Here is a 27,105-nt window from a genome sequence, read left to right as displayed (position 1 = left end):
CTTCTCCGTTTGTCCAGGGTCAAGTCACGGGCAAAGAAGCCCAAGAAGAGAGACCCAGACTTCCCTCTCACCAGCCACTTCTTCCCGCTCCCTGGAGGGGAATCCCAAAGCGTAACCAGGCCAGCTGACAGGTGTCCTCCCTCCAGCGTGTCCCGAGTCTTCCCTGGCGCCTACTCCTGGTGGGACATGCCCACAAAACCTCCCCAGGGAGGCATCCAGAGATGCTCAAGCCACCTCATCTGGCCCCACATGATGTGGTTTATTTGTTGATCTGTGCCACCCTATCAGAGTACCATGTGTATTTTTCATACAGTTCACAGTTTTGTGCAGTCAAAATAGTCAGTTTAAAGATTATTAATACACAAATATGTGTATTAATGATCTTTAAACAAAGAACCCTATAGGTACAATAACGGTTGTCCAAAAATGTATTAATTAATGAAGGTAGGATGCCTCAACAGCATAAATAAACAAAAGTTTCTATTATTGCACTTGTATAATAATGAAAAGCTCAAAATAATTTGAATATAGGCCCACAATTTAGATGAAAATACATACAATACTTTGGCCTATATGAAATTAAAGTTATTAGTTTATTTCACAAAAGTCTTACTACACAGAGGTACAGCTGTTAAGACACGGACTTAAGGATAGCATGGATTTATAAGCATGTCCTCATTGCACATTAAAATGTTGTTTTTGTGTTTTGCTCATGCGCAGAAGGCAAAGGGAGCACGTAAGATTAAATGTTAGAACACTGGCAAAACAGAACAAGCTCTGGCACCAGTTGTATATGGACATGACAGCTGGTACATGGGGTCTGATATTCCATACTTCCTGAGCATCCTCCAGGAGTCCCTAGAGGAGTTGAATGCCTTCTCCAAGTCCATTGAATACATGTAGACTGGTTGGGCAAACTACCATTCTCCCTCAAAGACCCTGCAGAACCACTGGATAGACCTTACCAGGAAGGCTGAGGAGAGTGATCTGCCTGTAATTGGAGCACACTCTCCGGTTTCTCTTCTTGAAGAGGGGGACCAACACCTCAGTCTGCTGTTCCAGAGGCACAGTCCCCGAAGTCCATGTGATGCTGCAGAGGCGGTTCAATCATGACAGCCCCACAGCATCCAGAATGTTAAGGAACTCCAATATGGATCTCATACACCCTCTGAGCCGCACTCAGATTAGCCTGCCAGCACTCATCAGCTGCCTCCGGAGTCCCACAGGCCTTTCTTTTTTTCTTTCTTTAGCTTGACGGCATCCATCACTCTGGTGTCCACCAATTAGTTCAGAAATTACTGTCATGATAGGTACCTACCACCTTACGGCCACAGCTCCAGTAAACTGTCTCGACAACAGAGGAGCGGCACACATGCCGCTTAAACTCGATGTCCCCTGCCTCATCCGTGACATGATTGAATCTCTGCTGGTGGTGGGAGTTGAAGCTTTTGTTGATAGGGTTCTCTGGGAGACTAGATATTTCTAACAGGCCCTCACAACAGGCCTGCTAGGCCTGACTGGCATCCTCCCTCACTGTCTGAGCCAACTCACTACCAGGTGGTAATCAATTGACAGCTCCACCGCTCTCTGCACTTGAGTGACTTGAGTGACCAAGACACTATATGATACAAGTACTTGGGTGCCAGGCCCACCACCCCAGACCCATTCAGTTCACCTGCAAGTAGGTTGGTGAGCCCCCCCCCCCCCCCCCTTTCCACATTGTACATGCTTCACTTAGGCAATATTATTAGAAAGCATGGTATAAACTTTCATTGCTATGCAGATGATACTCAGATTTACTTCATGAAGCCTGATGAAACCAATCTGTTAGATTACAGAGATTTTTTAAAGATATAAAAACCTGGATGACTGAATTTTTTCCTTCTAAATTCAGACTGAGGTTGTTGTCTTTGGACCTCAGAACTTCAGAAAAACGCTGTAGCTATGTAATTACTTTTGATGGTATTAATTTGGCTTCGAGTACTACAGTGAGAACCTTGGAGTTATTTTTTACCAGGATTTGTCTTTTGGCTTGCATATAAAACAGGTTTCTAGAACATACTTCTTCCAGTTATGTCATATTGATAAAATTAGGGACATCCTATCTCAGAGTGATGCAGAAATACTAGTCCATGCTTTCGTTACTTCAAGATTGGATAACTTTAATTCCTTATTAATGGGCTGTTCCAAATATTCTCTGAGAAGTCTCCATCTGATCCAAAGTACTGTAGCGAGGGTTCTGGTGAGAACTAGCAAGAGTGATAATATTTTTTTCGTTTAACCTTCTCTTCATTGGCTCCCTGTTAAATCTAGAATAGAATTTAAAATTCTTATTCTCACATATAAAGCTCTCCATGACCAGACTCCATCGTATATCAAAGATCTCATAGTTTCATATATTCCCAACAGAGCACTTTGCTGTCAAATAGGCAAGGCAAGGCAAATTTATTTGTATAGCACATTTCATGCACAAGACAATTCAAAGTGCTTTACATAAAACATTTCAGCAGGGTGCAGAAAGCAATAATAAAGGAAATAAAACAGATAAAATGCAAGAAATAAAATTTCAGTGTGGGGAAAGACAATAAAATAATAAATTACATTAAAATGATTAAAAGCATATAAAAGCAAATAGGAGGCAGAGCCTTCATCTCTCAGGCCCCTCTAAAAAGTTACCGTGTCCGTCGTTCTCTTTCCTGTCCTTTCCACCCCAGCTGGTCGAGGCAGATGGCGGCCCTCCCTGAGCTGGGTTCTGCCAGAGGGTTTTCCTTTCTGTTAAAAGGGAGTTTTTCCTGTCCACTCTCGCCCGCCGTCCCGTGCAGCTCAGGATGGGTGATCGAATCGAAGTGAGGATTCGATGCAATCTGATCCCTCGGCACTCGACATTCCTGACCTCATCTTCTTCAGCTTCCCTAACAGCAAGATTGTGGCTGTAATTTTAAGTGCTGACCCGACTGCATCATCCTCACAGAAAATCAGTGTTGACCCAGGTGTGATGTTCCCAGTGATGCTGAGTCAGCGTTCTAACATTGCATCCCACCCATTGAGAAATCCTACCTCTGCTTTTATTTTTGTGTGGGGTTGAGGACATGCCCGTAATTCCAGGCTACCCTCAACTGTGTTTAACAACTGTCCCTCCAAGTTGGGATACTTTTGTAGCTCTAGAAGCTATTATTTTCTTCCACTTTATTACAGTAAATGTTTCTTTTTCTTCAAATAACATTGAAACAATTTTTTTTGTGTGTCCTCAAGCTGACATAATTTGTAGTTGTTGGCTTTTTAAAAGGTGCAATATTCAGCATAAGTGCCAGTGCAAAGGAAAGGAAATCATAAGATTATATAATCATGTCTAAAATTATATGTAATTGGTAGTTTTTACGTTGTACCTTAGGTGTAAATGCTTAGGTGTCATAGATGTAATCAGATTTGTATTTTTACATTACACTGATCTTTGTGTACATATTTTTCCCTCCAGGTGGGATTTTTGCAACCACTGGGCACATTGTGAGTGTGCCAACTATGACAAAATTAATTCATTATAAATGTGAAAAATGTGAGACAATGTAAATAGTCACTTTTGAAATGTAAACAGTCTGTAAAGAAAAACAAGTCCTTGAATAATGTTTTTTTTCTGTCTCCTGTTAAATCTGAAATTTAACCATTTCCATTTCAGTGGCCCCCAAAACACATTAGTCTCTGGACTGGGGCTCCGGTCGCACACCAGGAAAACTACCATGAAATAAGTAAAGACAAACTTCCATTTTTTTAATGTTAGTTTTCACTAATAATACAATAAATTAATAATTAAAATTTTATATTGTTTTCATGGAAATTGTACATATTTAAAATATTTTAAAAAAAAAATTTATTCTATAGATGAATAGTCATTAAATTACAGGCAAGATGTCCCACCTTCATAAATTTATTCAAATTTAAATTTATTTGAACTCCTGACTCCTGATATTTAAACAACACATTTTTTAATAGCCCAAAACCAAACTGTAGATGATGTGTTGATAAGCAGATTGACTCATTAATCATCAGGTCACATGACCAATAAAGTTAAACAAGAGACTCAACCAAGAAAACTGATTTATTAACCTTGACAAAAACAAGAATACAGAAAACTAAAAAAACTTTCAACCTCACTTCCTGTTGAAGTCTCACACTTGCATGTGATTGGCTACGAGGTCATCATACGAGGAGCGATACTCATCGACATCAGCTCCTGGAAAAGAAGCTTGCAGGCGTACGGCATCCGGACCAGAGAGATCTGACAGCAACAGAAGATCAATCAATAAAACAATCAATCAAAACCACTGAACGAACAGATTCTTCAGTTATTTATCGTTGTTACCTGCGTCTTGTTGCGGCAGCCGCGACACTCATACGTGTGCGTTCGTGTGTTGGCGATGGCCATCAGGCCGCAGAGGTTGCAGACGTGAACCTGATACGGGTCAGAAGCCTCAAACAGACGTTCTCTGAGGAACTGAGCAGCTCCGTGAGCAATCTGACAGTCACGCTCCATCTCGCCGAAACGCAGACCGCCATCACTGCGGACACAAAGGTGAGATGAGTGTGAACGTGAGTGAAGGCAGTTGTGAACAGCAGTAAAGATGAGTGTGAACAGGCGTCTCTCACCGTGATCGGCCCTCCATTGGCTGTCTGTTGAGGATCTGGACGGGGCCCCGGGCCCGTGAGTGGATCTTATCGTCCACCATGTGCTTCAATCGTTGATAATAAGTCGGGCCAATGAAGATCTGAGACGTTAGCTTCCTCCCAGTGAAACCGTTGTACAGAACCTGATCACAGATCAATAGCATTGATTAGGAACCAACAGGAGACCAGAGGTTCTGATGAAGCAGATCAGAGACTCATTCAGGTAACAAGTTTTACTCGGCTGGTTACCATGGCAACATTCTGCAAACTTCTGCTTTGGAGTTACAATGGATGTCTAATCTCTGATCTATAGTTTGTCAGAGATCAATAACGTAACATGTGTGGACAACCAGTCTGTGCTGCACCAGAACCGTCTGAGAGGTACCAGTTATGTTTTCTTGTTTGTCTCAAGCCTGCTGGATATTAACGAAACACTAATAAACTTATCATTCACCCCTTAAACCCAATCAATCAGGATTCTCGTCAATTCATTCATATTTAAAACAAATATGTAAAAAACTATCAAAGTTTGAGGAGCATAAATGAGCTGCATCCCAATTTTCTGCTGACATGTTTGTTAAACTGAACAAGTTCAGTTTCAAACTTAACACCTGAAAATAGTTTCAGGTCAAAAAAAACAGCAGAGACTCTTCATGGTTTCAGGAATTCTCAACAGGTCGGAAAAATCCCAACAATTAGCTGCAAATGTTAGCATGAGCTGGTACTAGCTAGTGTTAGCACACTCAGTTAGCTTCAGAGTGCAATGCATGATGGTCCATCTGTCACATATGACTGAAAAGAGAAACAGGAAGTGACATCCGGACTGACCTCATTTCCTCTCAGGTGGTATCCGTACTCTGACAGCAGGTTCGAGACTTTCTGCACATTGACGGCGTCGTTGAACGGCGTAGCGTCACCGATCTCACCTTTGTTGGCAGAAACCTGAAACATTTCAGAACAATGATGCCAGCGATGATGTCACAGGAAGTACAAACACAGCTAACACAATAAAAGCTTTCATTCAAACCAAACACTGTTTTTTAACTTTATTTATCATCTCAAATTATTTACAAATAATCAATAACTGATCAGAACCGATGTCTTTGAAGTCACAGATTGATTCTAGATGGATTATTGATGATTACCTTTCCCTGCAGACACTCGATGAGATGGCCGACTGTCATTCTGGACGGGATGGCGTGAGGGTTGATGATGATGTCAGGTGTGATTCCCTCACAGGTGAAAGGCATGTCCTGGAAAACAAAACAGACCAGATATTTAAACCAAAACATGCTTAAAATTCAGTCCTAAAATATGAGGAAGGAGAGGTCGTCTGGCTGTTCCTCTTCATGGGATCCATCACTTCCATCATACAGTACTGACAGACTGCTAATTGGGGGGCACAGCCACCTCTCTCAGTGGGAGGAAACAGACAGAATGCTGGGAGATATTTCTAATGGGGGGTGTTACTATCATTTCAGCATATATGTCAACTACAACATACCTTGTGTTTACAGCTGAGATCAGCATTAAAAACAGGCGGTGCCCCCTTACACTACATCCACTTTATAAGAGTTGCACTCTGTTAGACTCGATGGCTTTATCTTCCAGTATTCTTACAGACCCCTGGTGTTGGACATACTGGAGGACGGATGAACCAGACCTGGGGCCTTATTTATCAAGCTGGTGTAGGAACAAAAACCAGCGTACACCAAATATAGTAAACTTTTATGATTTATGAAAACCAAACTTGACGGGAAAACATTCCTACCTCCACAGCAACCCTGACCCAGGCGTACGCACAGAATTATGGGAAAAAGGGAAACAGTGATACCAACGGTCCAGAATAAAATCAAGGAAATGATGTGAAATGTGACGTTTGTGTACAATCCACTATTACCTTTCACACCACATGTTAAATATTAAAGCTGTTTGCAGAAATGAATAAAGACATATTCCATATTAATTCTCCTAAAAGCCACGCTCGGGACGAAAACCAGGATTTCCAGGAAAAAGGGAGATGATATTAATAAGAAGCTCAACTACTAAAACATGTTCTGTCATTGTGAAACAAAACTTCCATGTTATAAAATCCATCCAGATAAATAAGGAGCCAGTCTGCTGCCAGCATGTAGCAGTCAGTGTGGAAAGTAGCTTTGGTCCTTCATTCCAGCAGAGCGGGACCAGACTGGAGGCTGGAGGTCTAGAAGTGATGCTACGCTAATGAAACACACAAGAGGAGGATTTCCTTTATTTATTTATTCTTTCACAATGTTTTTTATTCTTGTCCTCATCGCTGTCCACACAGTCTTTCATCCATTATCTTCCACTTATCTGGAATCGGTCATGGTGGCTGCTGCCTAAGCAGGGAAACCCAGACTTCCCTCTCCCTGGCCACATTCTCTAGCTCGTCAGGAGGATCCCGAGGTGTTCCCAGGCCAGCCGAGAGATTTAGTCCATCCAGTGTGTCCTAGGTCTTCCCCGGGGTCTTTTTCTGGTGGGACGTGCCCGGAACACCTCACCAGAGAGACGTTCAGGAGGCATCCTAACCAGATGTCTGAGCCACCTCATCTGGCTCCTCTCGATGTGGAGGAGCAGCGACTCTACTCTGAGCCCCTCCCGGATCACAGAGCTTCTCACCCTATCTCTAAGGGAGAGCCCGGCCACCCTGCAGAGAAAAGCAAACTGGATCCCCTCAACACCTCGGCAGTGCCTAGAAATTCTGTCCATAAAAGTTATGAACAGAATCGATGACAAAGGGCAGCCTTGGCGGAGTCCAACCCTCACCGAAAATGACTCTGATTTACAGTAGGCGATTCGGACCAAACTCTGACACAGGTTGTACAGGGATCGGACAGCTCGTACAAGGGGATCCGGCACTCCATACTCCCGGAGTACCTCCCACAGGAGTCCCCGGGGGACACGGTCGAATGCCTTCTCCAAGTCCAAAAAGCACATGTAGATTGGTTGGGCAAACTCCCATGCCCCCTCCAAGACCCCGAAGAGGGTGTAGAGCTGGTCCACTGTTCCGCGACCGGGACGAAAACCACACTGCTCCTCCTCAATCCGAGGTTCGACTATCCGGCGGACCCTCCTCTCCAGCACCCCTGAAAAGACCTTACCAGGGAGGCTGAGGAGTGTGATCCCCCTGTAGTTGGAGCACACTCTCCGGTCCCCCTTTTTAAAGAGGGGGACCACCACCCCAGCCTGCCAGTCCAGGGGAACTGTCCCCGATGTCCACGAGATGCTGCAGAGGCGTTTCGGCCAAGACAGCCCTACAGCATCCAGAGCCTTAAGGAACTCTGGGCGGACCTCATCCACCCCCTGGCCTTGCCACTGAGGAGCTTTTTAACCACCTCAGCAACCTCAGCCCCAGAGATAGGATAGCCAACACCAGGGTCCCCAGACTCTGTTTCCTAATCGGAAGACGTGTTGGTGGGATTGAGAAGGTCTTCGAAGTATTCCATCCACCGCCTCACAATGTCCTGACTCGAAGTCAGCAGCCCCCCATCCCCACTGTACACGGTGCTGATGGAGCACTGCTTTCCCCTCCTGAGCCACCGGATGGTGGACCAGAATCTCCTCGAAGCTGTCCAGAAGTCATTCTCCATGGCCTCTCCAAACTCCTCCCATGCCCGAGTTTTTGTCTTAGCGACCGCCGAAGCTGCGCTCCGCTTAGCCCGCCGATACCCATCAGCTGCCTCTGGAGTCCCACAGGCCAAAAAGGCCTGATAGGACTCCTTCTTCAGCTTGACGGCATCCATTACTGCTGGTGTCCACCAACGAGTTCGGGGTTACCGCCACGACAGGCACCGACGACCTTACGGCCACAGCTGCGGCTGGCCACCTCAACAATAAGGCACGGAACACAGCCCACTCGGACTCAATGTCCCCCACCTCACCTGGGACATGGTTGAAGCTCTGCCAGAGATGGGAGTTGAAACTCTTTCTGACAGGGGACTCTGCCAGACGTTCCCAGCAGACCCTCACAACACGCTGGGGTCTGGCAGGCCTGACCGGCATCCTCCCCCACCATCTGAGCCTACTCACCACCAGGTGGTGATCAGTTGACAGCTCCACCCCTTTCTTTACCCGAGTATCCAAAACATGTGGCCGCAAGTCCGACGATACGACTAAAAAGTCAATCATCGGACTGCGGCCTGGAGTGTCAAGTGCACATGTGGACACTCTTATGTCTGAGCAAGGTGTTCGTTATAGACAGTCCATGACGAGCACAGAAGTCCAACAACAAAACACCACTCGGATTCAGATCAGGGGGGCCATTCCTCCCAATCACGCCCCTCCAGGTCTCGCTGTCATTGCCCACGTGGGCATTGAAGTCCCCCAGCAGAACGAGGGAGTCCCTGGAAGGAGTGCTCTCCAACACCCCCTCCAAGGACTCCAAATAGGGTGGGTACTCTTAACTGCTGTTTTGTGAATAAGCACAAACAAAATTCAGGACCCGTCCCCCCACCTGATGGTGGAGGGAGGCCACCCTTTCGTCCACGGGGGTAAACCCCTAAGTCCGGGGGCAATGAGTATGCCCACACCTGCTCGCCGCCTCTCACCGAGAGCAACTCCAGAATGGAAGAGGGTCCAACCCCCACTCAAGGACAGTGGTTCCAGAGCCCAAGCTGTGCGTCGAGGTGAGTCCAACTATATCTAGCCGGAACCGCTCAACCTCGCGCACCAGCTCAGGCTCCTTCCCCGCCAGAGAGGTGACATTCCACATCCCTAGAGCTAGGTTCTGCAGCCGAGGATCAGACCGCCAGGGTCCCCGCCTCTGGCAGCCGCCCAGTTCACACTGCACCCGACCCCTATGGCCCCTCCTGTAGGTGATGAGCCCACTGGAGGGAGGACCCATGTCACCCTTTCGGGCTGAGCCCGACTGAGCCCCATGGGCAAAGGTCAGGCCACCAAGTGCCCCACATCCAGGCCTGGATCCAGAGGGGGCCCCGGTGACCCACGGCAAGGGAAACCTGGGTCCATGATTTTTCTTCATCATAGGGGTGTTTTGAGTCGCACTTTATCAGAAGATTTTATTGATATCAATTCCCTTATCAATTCCTGACACTTTTTTTTTTTTTTTTTAGAAGAAGCAAGTATAACTATTTACGGTGTAAATAATTGTCTGACTTTAATATCTAAGCAGAGTAAACTTTGAGTTTAGAGTCTTTGTCAATTCCACACAACCAATGTAAAAAAATGACTTAGATCAATAACAGTAACCCTGCTCTGGATGCCAACACTACAGATCTGCTCTGAAAAGGGTTAAAAAAAAAACTAATACAAAAACTCTGTAGATGTTTACACGAAGTCAACCAAGAATTCAATAAAATAAACATATTTATTCACTTCATCACCACAATAAATGACCTGTTTCAAATCAGCCTCAACCAATGCTTTGACTGCACCTCACAGAAATGGTCACTTTTAACTTTAAATCTGTAATGATGAATATATATTTGTAATAAATCTTTATTTTGTAAACATTAGATGCATTTAACACAAGAACAACCAAGATTCTTGACCATCTTAAAATTTACATTTTCCATAACTTTTAAATAAAATCATAAAGCCTTGCTGATCCCTGACTTTTCCTGAAACTATGTGAATAAATAATAAAACAAGATTTAATATTTATTATGAACAAAGGAAATGTGGTTGTTTCTACATATTTTAGCTACAGGTGGTCATTTTGACCTGGATCAGATCATTTGTAAAGGCTGGTATACAGATGGATCCATGCTGGATTTTACATCATACTGGACATTGTCTCAGAGGGGTTTCTGCAGGAACCTCTAGCAGAGTTTATGAAGGGAATCCTCTCAGCACCTGCCAACCATATGCAACCTCATGGAAGGAAGGCATTAATATTTATACTCAAGATAATCTACACTATTTACTACGAGACTAAAACCATATTCAGAAGTTCCAGCCAGAGCAGATCAGACCTACCACATGGCTTTGCCTCACATGCTGCCAGTGTCAGAGTTTTTCACCAGCTTTGTGCTGCAGCCATCTCTAGACTTTATATAATAAAAGTAAGTCTCTCCTCTGCTCTTTGTATTGCACATAACCCAGTGCGCACATAAAAAGCATGTCGCAATACACTCCCCACCCCCATAACTGTTACACCACTTCACTGTCAGGATGAATCTAATTAACACACAGACTACAACCTGCTAAAAGTCTCCATGAAGCACATATACACACCTGTGGCTACAGGTACGCTAACTGCTAATCCAGCGTGCTGCTAACAGCATCCAGACAGAAACAGCAGGAATATTTCCACCAGGAGGAGGAAAACTCAGAGCTGGTCAGTGATGAACTCTCCCATCCCTACCTGGCACACACTTATTGATCAACCTCCGGAAGGTTCTGGGGAGGCGCAGGATTGGAAGACAGAAAAAATCTTTTCATATTTTAATATTAATATTTTCTGAGTTTTTTTATTTATGTTTTCATCTAAATATTTTGAAATAAAAAAATTGATCCCAAAAAAACAAAACAGACTAGATCAGAACACGACTGACCTCAGATCTGGTTCTGTTCGGTGAGTAAACAATCAAACCCTGGCCTATGTTTACCTCTTGTCTGTACTGGATACCACAGGTTCCCTTCTGTCCATGTCGGCTGGCAAATTTGTCTCCGATCTGAGGAATCCGGACCGAACGGACCTGCAGGACAGCAGACAACGTCTCATCAGAAGAAACAGCAAACGGTGGGAAATTTCTCCGGTCGATGAGGGAACTTACCCTGATCTTGCAGAACTTGTAGCCTTCCTGGTTAAGAGTCACCATAACCTGGTCCACAATGCCGGTCTCGCTGGTTCTGAGGAAGGTACTGCAGTCTCTTTTGGTGTAGCGACGGTTGGTGCTGTCCAGCTCGTCGTCGTTCTCGGGCAGCGTCACCGTCTTCCCGATGATCACGTCCTCCCCGGACACTCTGACCCCAGGAGCAATGAGTCCGTCATCGTCCAGCTTGTCGTAGATGGCGTGTCTCATACCTGAAGACAAGTTCATTTCCTGTCACTCCATGATGCAACATTAGCCCTGCTCCCATCAGAACTTCATGTATGTCTACATCACAACGAGCATGTTGTGAAGGGAAACCACGGTCAGACTGTGATTCGTTCTCACCTTGACACGTCTCCCGTGTCGGCTTCTCAAAGATCTCCTCCTGATCAAAACCTTTCTTAGACTCCTGCTCTTTGTAGGATCGATAGAAAACGGATCTGCAGGGGGAAACATAACTTAAAGATGCAGCACAAACTCCCAGGTAACAGGTACAGAAATGGGTCAGGGGACTCACCTGAAGAAGCCTCGGTCCACAGCAGATCTGTTCATGATCACAGAGTCCTCCTGGTTGTAGCCTGTGTAGGAGGCGATCGCCACGATGGAATTGATCCCTGAAAAAAACATCATCAGACAAACTGAAGGGCTCCACCTGACAGTCAGAAAGCAGGGTGTAAAAAAAACCCTTTACCTCATCCTCCACACCTACACCAGGGGAAAGGTGAATTACCTGCAGGAAGCTCTCTGAAGCGCAGGTACTCCATAGACCTGGTGGTGACCAGTGGTTTCTGAGGGTAGTACAACACGTGAGCCAGCGTGTCCATCCGAACATGGAAGTTGGTGATGTAGACGCCCATCGCCTGTTTTCCCATAGCAGACTGGTACGTGTTCCTGGGAGACTGAACAGGAAGGAACAGAAACAAACATCACCTCAGAACACCCGAAGAACACCTAAAAACCCTCTGAGTGCTGTGCCACCCAGACACACACACACATATATGTACATATGTACACACTAGGGCTGGGCGATTAATCAATAAAATCGATAAATCGAATTTTCCATTTCTGGAGATTAATTTTTTTGAAAATCGGGATTTTTTTCCATAGTTAGTTAGCAGCAGACTTAGCCCTCCCTCCACACCAGAACGGTGTTTGTCTGACAGATTTTCAGTAAAGTGACCCGTCACTCACGCCTGGGATTTAGCTGTACGTATAACTGCAGTGAGAAATGCTGCTCTCTACGAGATGCAGAAATCAACTTAACCCACAAACACTAGTTAAGAGACAACCTTCATCAGGGGAATTATTTCTGCAGTGGATCCTGTATGATAAGGATCCAGATGGAAAGAGATCACGGATGCATTGTGTCGCATATTTCAATGTAAGATATGAAGTTGTTTATATGGTGGAAGAGCTATGACATTATATGCTTTATTTTTGCTGGCATTCATCTATATAAACAAATGAATGTTTTTAATAAGTTTATTTATGTTTTGTAAAATAAAAGGAAAAAAATTCGATTAAAATCGGAAATCGGATTTGGTTATAAAAAATCGGAGATTTTATTTTTAGGCCATATCGCCCAGCCCTAGTACACACACACACATATATATATATATATATATATATATATATATATATATATATATATATATATATTCAAGAAAAATATGTTACATAAATATCTGTAAACAAATCGATATCTAATTAGATCAGATTTAATCATAATTAAACTGATTCAGGAAAAAGAGAGGGGGGGTTGCCTCTGGGCTCTTGGGGCCCTTCACTCTGGCCGCCCTGGATGGTCGGGTCGGTGTCACGCGGGGCGGCAGCTGCTGATCTTGGCCCCCCGGGGCCTGTGCCCCGTGACCTCAGGGGCTCTGGCTGGGTTTCCCCTCTGCCGCCCTCAGGGTCTGGGGTGTTCTTCATGGTGGGGGGCTTGGGTTGGTGCTCCAGGATTGCTGCTCATGGCCCGGGTCTCTGGGCCGCCCTAGTCTGCCTCTAGCCTCTGTAGAGGTGTGGTCACATCTGCAGGATCACACTCATCTCTGATCCATCCTCATTCCTCATCCTCTGCATGCTGACAGTCACTGAGGTGTCCAGTGGGTTTATACACTAAGACCGTGATTCCCAACCCTGGTCCTCAAGCCACACTATCCTGCAGGTCTTAGATGTCTCCCTGCTGCAACCCACCTGATTCACATTAAATGGATCTCTGACAAGTTCTGTATAAGTCTGCTAATGAGCCATGGATTTGAATCAGGTGTGTCATAGCAGGGAGACATCTAAGACCTGCAGGATAGTGTGCCTTGAGGACCAGTGTTGGGAATCACTGATCTAAGAGACGCTTTTAGTTTTTTTTTTTTTTTTATGTGTGTGTTTCTGGTTCTTTGGTTGTTGTTGTTGTGATACATGTTGTTGTTTTGGTTATTTTTTAGGAAGTCCTGATGATTGTCAGCTTAGTTTACCTGTAAAAGCTGTAGGAAATCCTCTGTTGTGTTTCTGTACAGGTGTAGCAGCTGCTTGTCTGCTGTTAGGTTGGATGGAAGCTCATTGTTTCTAACTACAGCAGGGGTGCCCAGCTCCGGTCCTCAAGGACCACAATCCTGCAGGTTTTCGATGTGTTCCTTCTCCAAAACTACCTGACTCAAATTGATGAGTCATTGTGCAAAACTTTATAGGCTGTTGGATCAATTTCATTTGAGTCAGGTGTGTTGAAGCAGAAACACTGGAAAATCTGCAGGACAGCGGCCCTCGAGGACCAACTTTGGGCACCCCGATTCACTGTATCTTTGTCTCCTCTTCCTTTTTTCTACTTTCCTTTTTAATTTTCTTCATTACTCCTTTTCTTCTGTCCCCACTGGTCAGGTCCAGCAAGATTACATAGATTACATAATTCAAAATAAAGAAGATACAACAATATATTTAAATAAATAAAGAAGTAAAAAGAGGGGCTCTATATCCATAAAGCTCCTCTTGGCAAAGCAAATTCATTCGGCACAACACAGCAGCCTGACCATCATTCTGCTGCCACCATGCCGGACAGGACCAGTTAAATAATAAAAAAAAAAGAAAAGAAAGGAAGAAGAAACACATTTCTTTTGAAAAAACTAATTTACAAGAAAAAATAAAAATTCTGACAGATTCCTGAATACCTGGTTGTGGTCGGGGAAGGGGATGATGGAGGCACAGACTCCAAGGATCATGGACGGGTGGATCTCACAGTGGGTGTAGGTGGAGCAGTAAGCCACGCCTTTTTCCTGGAGATCATCAGGAGTCATGGCGAGCATCACCGTCTCCTCCTCCAGGGTGTCGATGTACTCCACCACGCCGCTCGCAACCAGGTCCTGCCAGCTGAGACCCAAAGCACATCATGATTACTCCAAGAGAAGGACAGAACCTGGTAGAACCGAGCCCAGAACGTCAGAACCGAGCCCCGGACGACAGAACCGAGCCCAGAACGACAGAACCGAGCCCAGGACGACAGAACCGAAACCCAGAACGACAGAACCGGGCAGAACCTCACCTGTAGTTGTTGTACTCTCTCTCCTTCAGCTGGTCAATGTGCCGCCTCTTCAGCAGCAGCTTCTGTTTCTCTACGATCAGCAGCGGTCTGCAGATCCGTCCAGCATCCGTGTAAATCCTGATCTCACGTTCTTGGATGTCTCGGATCATTGACACCTGGAAAACACGCACATAGTCTCCATCTGTGTGACGTCTGCAGTCATTTCACTAAAAACCCTCTAATCATATTTATTCTTAAAAACGTGTAGAACTCCTACAGTCCCAGCTGGGCGGCGGCGGTTACCTCGGACACGATGATGTCCATCTGTCTCCGGAGTTTCCTCAGAGTATTCATCAGCTGTTCAGGATCTTTGTGGATTCCAACCCAGCAGCCGTTGACAAAGATTTTTGTTGCACTAAAACAACAAAAATGACACCTTACAGTCGTGTTGGTGAACAAACTGATTGATAAATTTGTAATCGATCAAACGGACTCGGCTATGGCGGCAGGAGAGATCTCTTCCAGGTTCTCCATGCTCCACTCTTCCAAAAACTCCAGAATGGGTGATGGCTGCGAGCCCACGGAGATGTAGGCCATCAGGGCCAAGTTCTTCACCAGACCCACAGCGTGACCCTGGAATCAGTCATCATTGTCATCATCAACACAGCCGATCGAACAGCTGAACCGCACCGGAAGAAGAATTTCAGATGGTTTTACCTCGGGCGTCTCAGCTGGACACACCATTCCCCACAGCGTGTTGTGCAGCTGTCGGGGTTTGGCCAGTTTTCCATCTCTGCCGATGGGAGAGTTGACTCGCCGGAGGTGGGACAGCGTGGACGCGAAGGTCAGACGGTTCAACACCTACAAGAGACAAAACAAGGTTCAGATGGTCCAAGAGGATCCTGATCCAGTCTCTCAGACCTTCTAAGATGTGGAACTAAATGTGGAACAGGTAAAACATCTCACCTGAGACACTCCTGCCCGAGCCTGGTGAGCCTTCTTCACGTCACCCCAGTTTCCGGTGGCCAGCGAGTACTTCAGCCCGTCGGAGATGATTCGAGTTTTGATGGCGAGCTCCAGGTTGAAATCTTTTCCTCTGTCTATGAACTTTTGGGCGTAAATTCGGATTTCCTTCAAGAGATTCTTGAACATCCTGAACAAAAAAAAAAAACAAAAAAAAAACACAGTTTCAATCGGAAAGCAACCAGTTTCAGGGCATTTCAATCGGAATGAAACTGGTTTCACAGCATTTCAACAGAAACGAAACCTGTTGTTTCAACTGGAACACAACCGGTCTCACAGTGTTTCCATCTGTTTTCACACTGAAAACATGATCAGCTGATTTGTCTGAATGATTTTATTCCATTTTTTAACACAAACTACAGGAAGTGGCTTCAAAATAAAAGCCCAGCAAGAGATGCACACAGCTTTTAGTGTGAAGGAGACAGGAAATGCCACAAAGCCTTCAAACATTGGCAGCATCTGTTAAAAGCGTCCCACCCTCTGAATAGGAAGGCCAGTAGTGGCCCTGCAAGGTCCAGCCTCTTGTTTCCATAGTGATCTCTGTCGTCAAGCTCTCGTCTCCCAAGAGCAGCGAGCAGCAACCTGTGGACCATGTACCTGAAACACACACAATACACACATGAAACACAGTATTACACGAAATGAAGTGGCGAACACCTGCAGGTCTGACACACCTGTCCAGGTGCGTTTCAGGTCTGGTTCAGAATGGACTCACCCTAAGAAATAAGCCTTCTTGGTCTCACAGAAGTCGCTGACTCCGACGTGCGGCAGCATCTCTTTCTGCAGAACTTCTTTGGCGTATTTGATCCTTCGCTCTTTTGTGACTCCGGGTTTGGCTCCTCTGGACCCGATGAAGTTCAGCGCAACATTCTGCTCCTGGATCACAAACGCTTCGTCCAGAGATGGCTTCACCTGAAACACAGCAGCATCACAGCTCGCAGTTGTCACCATGGAAACTGACCACAAATAAGCTAACAGAAAATCAAATGTACCATCTCCATCATCTCGGGGTCATCAAAGTCGTAGATGATGTGTTCCAGGATGTCTCGGTCCGACACGAAGCCCAGCGCTCGGAACACGATGATGATGGGAACTTCCTGTCGGATGTAGGGCAGCGTGGAGACAATCCTCTGGCCAATCGCGCTCTTCTTCACTCCCTGAGAAACAAGCAGTCAGAAACCAGCCTGCTGATCGGTTATATCTGTCCTGTGATTGGTCAAACCCTGAGCATGATGGGAATGTTTTGTTCTCTGCAGGTGAGCAGCAGAACCCACCTGTCCTCCTCTGGCCATCATGCTGACCCAGATGGTGCTTGTGGGTCGAGACGAGTTCTCCAAACAGGACCGGCACTCGGCGGTGTACGCGTACTTCGAGTCCTTCTTGGCGAAGACGTACACGGTGTTGGTGGCCATCTTCTCCTGAGCGATCAGCACCTGAAACCGAAGCAGATCTGGCTTCACGTCGTTTCAGGTGTGAAAACCAAGAGTGGAGTTTTTTCTACCTAAACCAGAAACCGGATCATGACATCAGCAGCTGGTTCTGATGTCAGAGCGCACCTTCTCTGAGCCGTTGATGATGAAATAACCTCCAGGATCCAGCGGACACTCGTTCAGCTCACACAGGTCGCGGTCTGTCAGCCCGCTCAGCAGGCAGTAGGTGGAGCGAAGCATGATGGGAATTTTACCAATGAAGGTCTTCTGGTGTTGGGTCTGCAGCTGGTCCTCACCTTCCTTTATGATGGTCTTCGTGATGTCAACATACAGGGGGGCTGAGTACCTGGGGGGCGCACAAGGACACAGAACTGGCTCAGACCAGTTTGGACTGTGAAAGTGAAGATGTGAGCGAGGTGACGTCAGTTGAGACATACGTCAGGTTGCGCAGTCGAGCTTCGTTGGGCATCATGGGAGATGGAGCGCCGTCTCTCTCCCAGTGGGTCGGCTTGGACAGGTAGATCTGCTCAAACTTCAGCAGGTAGCGAGGCTGAGGAAGCACAGGAGGAGCAGTTAGAGGAAAACCAGAACCAACAAAGACCAGAACCAAGAAAAAACAGAACAAGTGGATCAAACCTTAAGTAAATACTTTACTAGTTAAGTATATTACAATCAATCAATAAACAAACAAACATTTTCGTGAATAGAACAAAGGTTTCCCAGAACAACCTGATGCGATTCATCATATTTAAATGACACCATCTCCTTTCTGACTGTACTTTGACACACGTTCATATTTCTCCTCCACCCCGATGTGCAAAGACACGTGCACGCATACATCCAGGCGAGCACGCTCCCACCAGCAGGCAGAGAGCAAGTCAGAAAATATGTGGCCTAAATAACAGAACCCGGCTTCACTAACTCGTCCTCCCTCCTACCAACACTGACGTTCAGCTGTCCACCAACGTCTCTGCTGTATCGTATCTATCTGCTCTGGCGGAGATCTGAACTGCAGCTGGATCTCTCAGCCATGTTCTCCACGGCCCGGCGCCATGTCTTTTTTTTTTTTTACTTTACTTCCTGCTTTGTTCTCTGGAATAGCTGGGAAGATCCCAAACCGGACCATCAGACTGGTCTCTCCTACTGGAACAGTGTTGGTGCCAGACCAAAGTCATCAACCCCGGCCAGAACCTGGCCTGATGTTGTTCGTGGCAGAGGTAAATCCAGCAGGAAATTTAAAGCTCCAGCACTCACTCCACCAACTGTGAAGAAGGCCAGACAGCGTCTGTTCCTCCTCAGACGACTGAGAGACTTTAAGCTCCCTCTCAGGGTGCTCAAGAACTTTTACACCTGCACCATTGAGAGCATCCTGTGTGGGAGCATCACCACGTGGATGGGGAACTGCACAAAGCAGGACCTCTTGGCCCTAAAAAGGGTGGTCCGAGCAGCTGAGCGGACCACCAGAACAACTCTCCCCAACCTGCAGGACATTTATGTGGAACGTTGCAGGTCAAGGGCTAAGAGGATCCTCAGTCAGCCCAGCCACCCGCACACTCTCTCTTCTCTCCACTGCCACCAGGCCGGCGCTTCCGCTGCCTGAGGACTAAGACTGAGAGGCTGGAGAAGAGTTTCTTCCCCCTGGCTGTCCGCTTGCTCAACTCTGAGCACTGAACAAAACAAAAGCCATTTCTCACTCCTATTTGCACACGTAAATATGTATGTAAATATACATAAGTATGCTGCTATTCTTTTATCTTATTTAAAAGAAAAAAGATTTATCTTTTTTATTCTATTCTATTTTTACTCTATTTTATAAATATTTAGCTTATTCTTTCTATTCTTAAAGGATGCAGGTACAGAATACACATTTCACTGTACAATTGTACTATGTATAACTGTGCATGTGACAAATAAACCTCTGTGACTTGACTTGACTTGATGTCTCACTGCACAATAAATATGATGTGTTGACTCATATTAAAATGAATGATTATAATTTTAATGCAAGGAACAATAAAAACTCAAGAAATTGCCCTAAAACTCAGCCCAGGGCTACTAACCAAAACAGGAGGAGAGGCCAAAATTCCACAACCAGGAGGACTAGAGAAGCTATCGGCGCCTCCATAATTCTCTGAAATCCTCCTAAACAGATCAGCCCAGAGCTCCTTTCCACTGAGAAATAAAACCAGATGGCTGCCATTAGGCCCCTCCCCTAGACGCCTCTATAATGAACTACTATAGCCCGTCTCTAACCTTTTATATCCAAGATTACTGAGAAAGTTGTATTTCACCAGCTTAATGACTTTTTAAATGAAAGTGGAAATCTGGATAAATTTCAGTTCGGCTTCCGACCTCATCACAGCCCTGAAACAGCTCTGGTCACAGTGGTAAAAGACTGGTTCTGGTCTTGTATCAGTCCTGGTTCTGGTCTAGTATCAGCCCTGGTTCTGGTCTAGTATCAGCCCTGGTTCTGGTCCTGTATCAGCCCTGGTTCTGGTCTAGTATCAGCCCTGGTTCTGGTCTAGTATCAGCCCTGGTTCTGGTCCTGTATCAGCCCTGGTTCTGGTCCTGTATCAGTCCTGGTTCTTGTCCTGTATCAGTCCTGGTTCTGGTCTAGTATCAGCCCTGGTTCTGGTCTAGTATCAGCCCTGGTTCTGGTCTAGTATTAGTCCTGGTTCTGGTCTAGTATCAGTCCTGGTTTTGGTCCTGTATCAGTCCTGGTTCTGGTCTAGTTTCAGTCCTGGTTCTGTTGGATCTCAGTGCTGCGTTTGATACTGTAGATCACAGAATCCTGTTTTCAGGCTGGAAAACTGGGCTGGACTTTCTGGAGCGGTCCTTAACTGGTTCAGGTCCTATTTAGAAGGCCGGAGTTATTTTGTTACGATCGGCAGCTATGAATCTGAGCGAGTGGTCATGACTTGTGGAGTCCCCCAGGGGTCGGTCCTTGGACCTCTTCTGTTTAACTTGTATCTGCTCCCTTTGGGTAAAATATTACAGAACTATAGCATTAATTATCAAAGTTATGCAGATGATACACAACTTTATGTGTCTCTGTCACCAGATGACTGCAGTCCAATAGACTTAATGTGTCAGTGTCTGAAGCAAATAAACACCTGGATGAAGGAGAATTTTCTACAATTAAATGAAGACAAAACTGAGATTATTCTGTTTGGTAGCAAAGAGAAGAGGGTCAGCATTGGTAAACACCTGGAGACTCAAGCTCTTAAAACCACCGACCAAGTTCGTAACCTTGGAGTGTTGATAGACTCAGATCTGACTTTCAGCAGCCACATCAAAGCTTCACTAAGAAGCTTTTTACCAGCTCAGAAACATCAACAGAATTAAAAGTTTAGTCTCCCAGTAAGACCAGGAGAAACTCATCCATGATCCATCTCCAGTAGACTGGATTACTGTAATGGTCTTTAACAGGACTTCCCAGTAAGACCAGTAAACATATGCAGCTCATCCAAAACACTGCTGCTGGAGTTTTAACCAGGACTAAGAGATCTGAACACATCACACCAGTTTTTAAATATTTACACTGGTTTCCAGTTTATACTTGTTTTCCAGTCAGTCACAGAATAGATTTAAAACCCTTCTGATGGTTTAGGCCCAAAATTCCATCTGTTATATGTTCAGAGAATATAAACCTAGCAGAGCTCTTAGATCCAAAGACTCTGGTCAACTAGTCCAGACCAGAGTCCAGACCAGAGTCCAGACTAAACATGGAGAAGCAGCATTTAGCTGTTATGCTACAAACAAATGGAACAAACTGCCAGTGGAGATTAAACTTTCACCAAATGTAGACATTTTTAAATCCAGGTTAAAACTTTTCTTTTCTCATGCCTATGCATGAAATCTGCACGGAAACTTTTAACTCATCTAGCTTTTAATCATTTTAATGTAATTTATTACTTTATTGTGATTCCTGTATGTGCTGCTGCCTTTAACTATTTCTTAATATCTGTAATGCTTTTGTTTTATGTAAAGCACTTTGGTCCCGTACATGAAATGTGCTGTAAAAATAAACTGCCTTGTCTCGATATGTCTGAGAGCAAAGCTGCGTTCCTCTCACACCGCTGGTAGATTAACTAGCATTGACTAACATTAGCGCACATCAAATTAAACTGTCTTCTTCTGCTTTTCATCACAGCACAGAAATACTTTAAGCCCATCAGAGTCTCACTCCCAGACTGCAGGTTTACTGGTGGTTCCTAGTGGTTCTAAAAGTAGAAAAGGAGGCAGAACCTTCAGTTATCAGACCACTCTATGGACCCAGTTTGGCTTCAGGAAGAAGACACCCTCTACCTTTCAGATCAGGTTTCAAATGTTCTGATAAATCTCATAGTTTGGTGTGGCCTAGCATCCTTATAGTCCTTAGTTATGTTACCGTGGGCTTATGGCCCTTTTATGCTCCTTTTACGTACGTTTTTAATGTAAAGCACTGAGTTGCATTTCCATCTATGAAAAAGTGCTCTATAAATAAACTTTGATTGAAAACTAGGTACATCCATTATAAACATCACTGCCCTCCTACTTCCATGCGTCCCTTACGTTAGCATGATTGTTAGCCACCAGAGGACAGTGCAGAGTTCAGAGCTCCTACGTCAGTTTCAGACAATAACAAAGGAGGATTGAATTAAGAGGTTCTGTTGCAATCCATTGGTTTTCCTTAGCTAGGACATTCCATTTTAGGAATTACCTTGCATGAACACTTATCATTTGGACTAATGTAATATAGTTTTAATTAGATCACAATGAATTAGCTTGAACTGATTACAGTGTTTCTTGCACCATTATACAGGAGAAACTTAAATTAGAATGTCACACAAAACTTTATTTATTTCAGTAATTCAACTTAAAAGATAAAATATTATATTATACAGACTCATTAAATGCAAAGTGAGATACTTTAAGTATTTATAATAACTTTGATGATTACGGCTTACAGCTGATGAAAACCCAAAAATCTAAATCTCAGCTAATTAGAATGATGTGAAAAGGTTCAGTGTTGCAGCCTCTAAGAGCCACACACTAACCAGCTGATTAATCCAAACCAGCAGAGGCCTCCTGAGCATCTAGATGGTCTCAGTCTGTTCCAGTAGAGTCCAGCATCATGGGGAAGGTTGCTGACCTGACAGCTGGGCAGAAACCATCACCTCCCTCCACCAGGAGGAAAAGCCTCAGCAGGCGGCTGCAGAAGAAGCTGGATGATCAAAGTGCTGCATCAAAGCTCATCAAGAAGAAGCTGAGAGGAAGGAGAAGCTGGAACAAGCAGCAGGATGAAGCAGCTGGAGAGGACGTTCAGGAAAAGCTTCACCAGGACTGGACTGAGGCTGGAGTTTCCAGAGCCACCACACAGACGGATCCTGGACTTCACATGTCCTACCCTTCTAGTCCAGCCTGCACCAAAGACCTGGACTACAGAAAAAATTATCCGGTCTGCTAAACAGTGGTCCAAAGGGTCTTTTCTGATGAGCAAATTCGGCATCTTGTGTGGAAATCCAGGTCCCAGAGTCTGGAGGAAGACTGGAGACACAACAATCCAAGACCCTTAAAGCAGCGTGAAGTTTCCACAGTGGGTGGTGATGTGGGAGCCATGTCACCTGGTGCTGGTCCACTGGGTTTTATTAAGTCTAGAGTCCACGCAGAGTCTACCAGGAGGTCTTAGAGCTCTTCATGCTTCCTTTGTGGAGATACAGACTTTATTTTCCAGCAGGATTCGGCACCTGCCCACACTGCCACAAGAACCAGAACCTAGTTCAAGGACCAAGGATTACTGGGCTGGACTGGCCAGCAGACTCTCCAGACCTGGACCCCGCAGAAACTCTATGGAGCGTTGCCAAGAGGAAGATGGGACACATGAGACGGAGCGATGCAGGAGAGCTGAAGGACTGAAGCATCCTGGTCTTCATTCCAGCCAGCAGGACCACAGGCTGGTAACATCCACGCCGCATGGAGGCAGGAGAAGGATTCAGACCAAGAACTGGGTTCATATGCAGGACTAGACTCTTCACGTGGTCACAGTTCTGCATTCAAAATCTTTTTTTTTAAACTGGTTTCATGTCATATTCTAATTTCCTGAAACTATGATTTTTGGCTTTTCTTCAGCTGTAAGTTATAATCATCAAAATTATAATAAGTAAATGCTGGAAAAATCTCGCTTTGTATGTAACCAGTCTATATGTTACTTTTAAGTTGAATTACTGAAATAAATTAAATTTTGTTTGATATTCTGGGTTTTTTTTAGATTCACTGTACCAGGGACACCGCCGTGAGTGTTTTACACGTCAGCATTTCAGTCATTTATGGAAAATTAGTCCATGATGAGGTTTGGAGCTTCACAGCTGAGATGGATGATTTTTAAATTACTTGGTCATTATCATGTGTCCTACTGACACTGTCATGAGCTAACGGGTAGGTTCCCTGTTACAGCTACAGAATTCATGAATACATGATTCAGCACAGCTGATTTTAAGGTTGCTGATGTTTACATCCTGTTTATTAATCCTGTATGAAAATGACACATATGAAACTAACACTGAAGACTTGGATGCTTTTTCTCTCTTTCAGCACAGAGGCCCATCACCCTGGAAGTCCTTTTAAGTGTCTGCATCTCCTCCAAGGTCCAGGTCCAGACCCTGTTTCTGGTCCACCACTCACCGGTTCCTCCACCTCCCCCGATGTGTGTTGTGCCTCTGCTTGCAGGTCGATGGGCGGAGCGTCCTCCACGATCCTCTGTACGGACATCTGGATGAATTCATCAAAGGAATCCAGCTGCTGCCGAACCAGACCCTTCTCATCAAAATACGAGCTGCAGGAGAAACATCAGCATATCAATCCGAAGCTGATGAACGTTATTTACAGTGGCATGAAGCTCAGACAGGAAGAGGAAGAAGCTACAGTGGTGATACAACAAAACATGGTGAAGTGACTGTAAACAAACGTCAGCTGTTCACCTGATGACGATCCAACAAGCTTCCTGCCACAGATCCGGAGTGATTTCATCATCATCTTCATCATATTGGTTATCTGATAACAGAGAGAAACATTGGTTGTCAATAAATGTGATCAATAACTGACACGTGTTTTCACTTCAGATAAAGAAGCTGCAGTTTTGTCTTACAACAAATTCAAACTGTAAAGATGAAGAACACATGTGCTTCCACATATTCGTAGTTTGAAGATGGCTTCCTTCTGTCTCTAATTTTAACAACTAATTGATGGTTGAAGACTGTAAGTAAATGATCAGCCCGTTAACCGCTGATTAAACAAAACACCCGCCATGATCATCAGCTGCTGCTAACGGCAGCTCTAGTTAGCGCGAGCATAAATAAAGGCTCGTGCAGTCAGAAAAAGAAACAGTCCGTTTGTATGTCTGTGGGTGTGTGTTAGTGTGATCAGGTGTGTACAGATGTTGTTAATCTGAATTATCATTAACAGTAGATCTGCTGTGAAAAGTGGAGCTAGCATTAGCATTAGAAGCGAACAGAGATCCGAATGTATTGTGTTCGAGATTCGTGCTATTAAAAAAAGTTTAAATTAAGTCTAATAGTCCCAGAAATGTCTCGGTAAAGTGTGTGTAAAGTCTCTACATGTGAACGTACCTTCATCCTGTTCATACATGATTTATCTCCAAAATGCTTTAATTTACTAAATTAGAAATTCTGGCACGAACAGCAGCTTGACCCGGAAACTAAATGCCACTTCCGGTTTCGGCTTCTTCTTGATATCGTGGCTGTTGTAAAACAGGAGCATTAGCGCCATCTTGTGGGAAGTATTACAAATTCTTGAAATTTTCACCAACTGAGCTGATTACAAATCTGGTTAGAATTCCTCGTTAGATTAGATTTTTAGTTTGTTTTTTATTAGATTATGCAGCGGTGACATTAGGCCGATTAACTGAACTGAACTTTCCAACAAGTGTATTTTCTTTTCATCTTTATTATGAACTGAACAAATACCAACATAGAGTGAAACTAGGAAGTTGACATTATTTACAAATCCAGGAACTAATACAAACAAGAAAAATACTCAACATACTGACCAAAAAAATGGATAGAAAAGTAAAAAAATAGTTCTTGGATAGCCTATAGAGGAACTTAAAAGGCTAAATTGTTTCAGAATTCAAACCGTCCTGTTCTTAAATGTATAATCTGTGCTAAATAATTTAGATGTTAACTATCTTATTGTTATATTTAGATTGATAAATTTAGATTTACTGTAGATGAGGATTAAATTCAGGGTACCTTTAGCCTTTAGGTGCCAAAGCTTTTAAAGAAAATGTTGATTTTTGATATCAAGAATTCTAAAGGCTCCCTGACGACGATCAGTGGGCTGAAACGTGTTGGTGTTTTTAAAGGTCACTAAGAATATGCCATAAAAACAAAAGTATTTTAGTTACTTTTAAAGGAGGTGACTTCCCTTTGAGAAACAGACGCTGTCAGGAGCTGGATGAATGACAACTTTCTTCAACTTAATGATGAAAAAACCGAGGTCCTTGTTTGTGCCCCTGACAGATTTTTACCTGAGATAGCTGAGAGTCTCGGCCCACTTGCCTCATGCATTAAGCCCTCAGTCAGGAACCTTGGGGTAACCCTTGACCCTGCAATGTCCTTAGATGCTCATGTAAAATTACTTGCTCGCTCTTGTTTCTATCACCTCAAAAACATTGCTAAGCTGCGCCCAGTTGTTTCATCATCTGAGATGGAGATGATCGTACATGCCTTCATCTCATCCAGACTGGATTACTGTAATTCCCATTTCACATGTTTAAACAAAAAATCGCTTGACCGTCTCCAGTTGGTTCAGAACGCTGCTGCAAGGCTGATAACTAAATCCCCCAAATTCACCCATCTCACTCCTCTACTAATCCAGCTGCACTGGCTGCCCATTTATTACAGGGTGCATTTTAAAATTCTGGTTTTAACCTGGTTTTTCACGCCCTACATGACCAGGCACCTGAATACATCAGGGATCTCCTACAGCTCTACGTGCCCAGCAGGTCCCTGAGATCAAGTCTTCAAGATCTGCTGGTTGTTAAGCCAACACGGCTGAAAACTAAGGGTGACAGAGCCTTTACAGCAGTGGCTCCTGTCCTCTGGAACTCCTTCCTCTAAGCCTGAGATCTGTGGACTCCATGATCTCTTTTAAAAAGCAGCTAAAAACACATCTTTTTAAACTTGCTTTCACTTAGTTTTATTTGTTTTTATTCTCTCTGTATTACTGTTATTTAGTGTTTTGTCTTATTGTTAAGCACTTTGTGATTTTTATCTTGAAAGGTGCTATATAAATAAACATTTACTAACTTACTTACAGATCCAACTTTTTTTTTTTATACTTTAAACTTGAAGGGAAACTAGTCTTCCCCACTTAGATCCAAACAGGATCAGATAGCTGGTAAACCACCAGGAAATCTTGGATTGTTCTCAAACAAAACATGAATTTATTTCATACAAACATGTGAACCTTTAATAAAAACAGCAAGCTGATTTTCTGTTTAGTCGGGATGAACATGTGCACAAATCAATGATGTTCATTACAGATTTTGACCAGCAGAGGGAGGTAGGTGTCGGAGGGCGTGATAACAATAAATAGAAAAATTAATATTTCTAGAGCTTCATGAATGATAAAAATGAATCTGTTTTTCATTTCTTGTGTTTATCTAAAAGAAACATCTGACACTGGGTCT

At 44.4% G+C, this 27,105-nt stretch overlaps 1 protein-coding gene across 1 annotated transcript; it reads right to left on the bottom strand.

Annotated features, from left to right (window-relative positions):
- Positions 1–4,079: 4,079 nt before the first annotated feature.
- On the bottom strand, positions 4,080–25,142 carry polr2b (RNA polymerase II subunit B). The gene is made up of 25 exons (XM_041989587.1): positions 25,022–25,142; positions 24,374–24,446; positions 24,078–24,228; positions 17,852–17,964; positions 17,541–17,760; positions 17,259–17,417; positions 16,977–17,141; positions 16,700–16,896; positions 16,462–16,581; positions 15,928–16,114; positions 15,679–15,822; positions 15,455–15,594; positions 15,265–15,376; positions 14,983–15,137; positions 14,612–14,810; positions 12,187–12,355; positions 11,974–12,070; positions 11,802–11,896; positions 11,418–11,668; positions 11,250–11,339; positions 5,805–5,912; positions 5,488–5,601; positions 4,642–4,802; positions 4,358–4,553; positions 4,080–4,273 (listed from the first exon to the last, which is right to left on the bottom strand). Exons 1-25 carry the CDS (start codon positions 25,038–25,040, stop codon positions 4,184–4,186), a joined length of 3,525 nt encoding a protein of 1,174 aa, XP_041845521.1. The 5' UTR covers positions 25,041–25,142; the 3' UTR covers positions 4,080–4,183.
- Positions 25,143–27,105: the final 1,963 nt, after the last annotated feature.

Source organism: Melanotaenia boesemani, chromosome 7 (assembly GCF_017639745.1).
Source record: "Melanotaenia boesemani isolate fMelBoe1 chromosome 7, fMelBoe1.pri, whole genome shotgun sequence".
NCBI classification, from domain to species: Eukaryota; Metazoa; Chordata; class Actinopteri; order Atheriniformes; family Melanotaeniidae; genus Melanotaenia; species Melanotaenia boesemani.
This window is presented reverse-complemented; position numbering and strand designations above follow the sequence as displayed.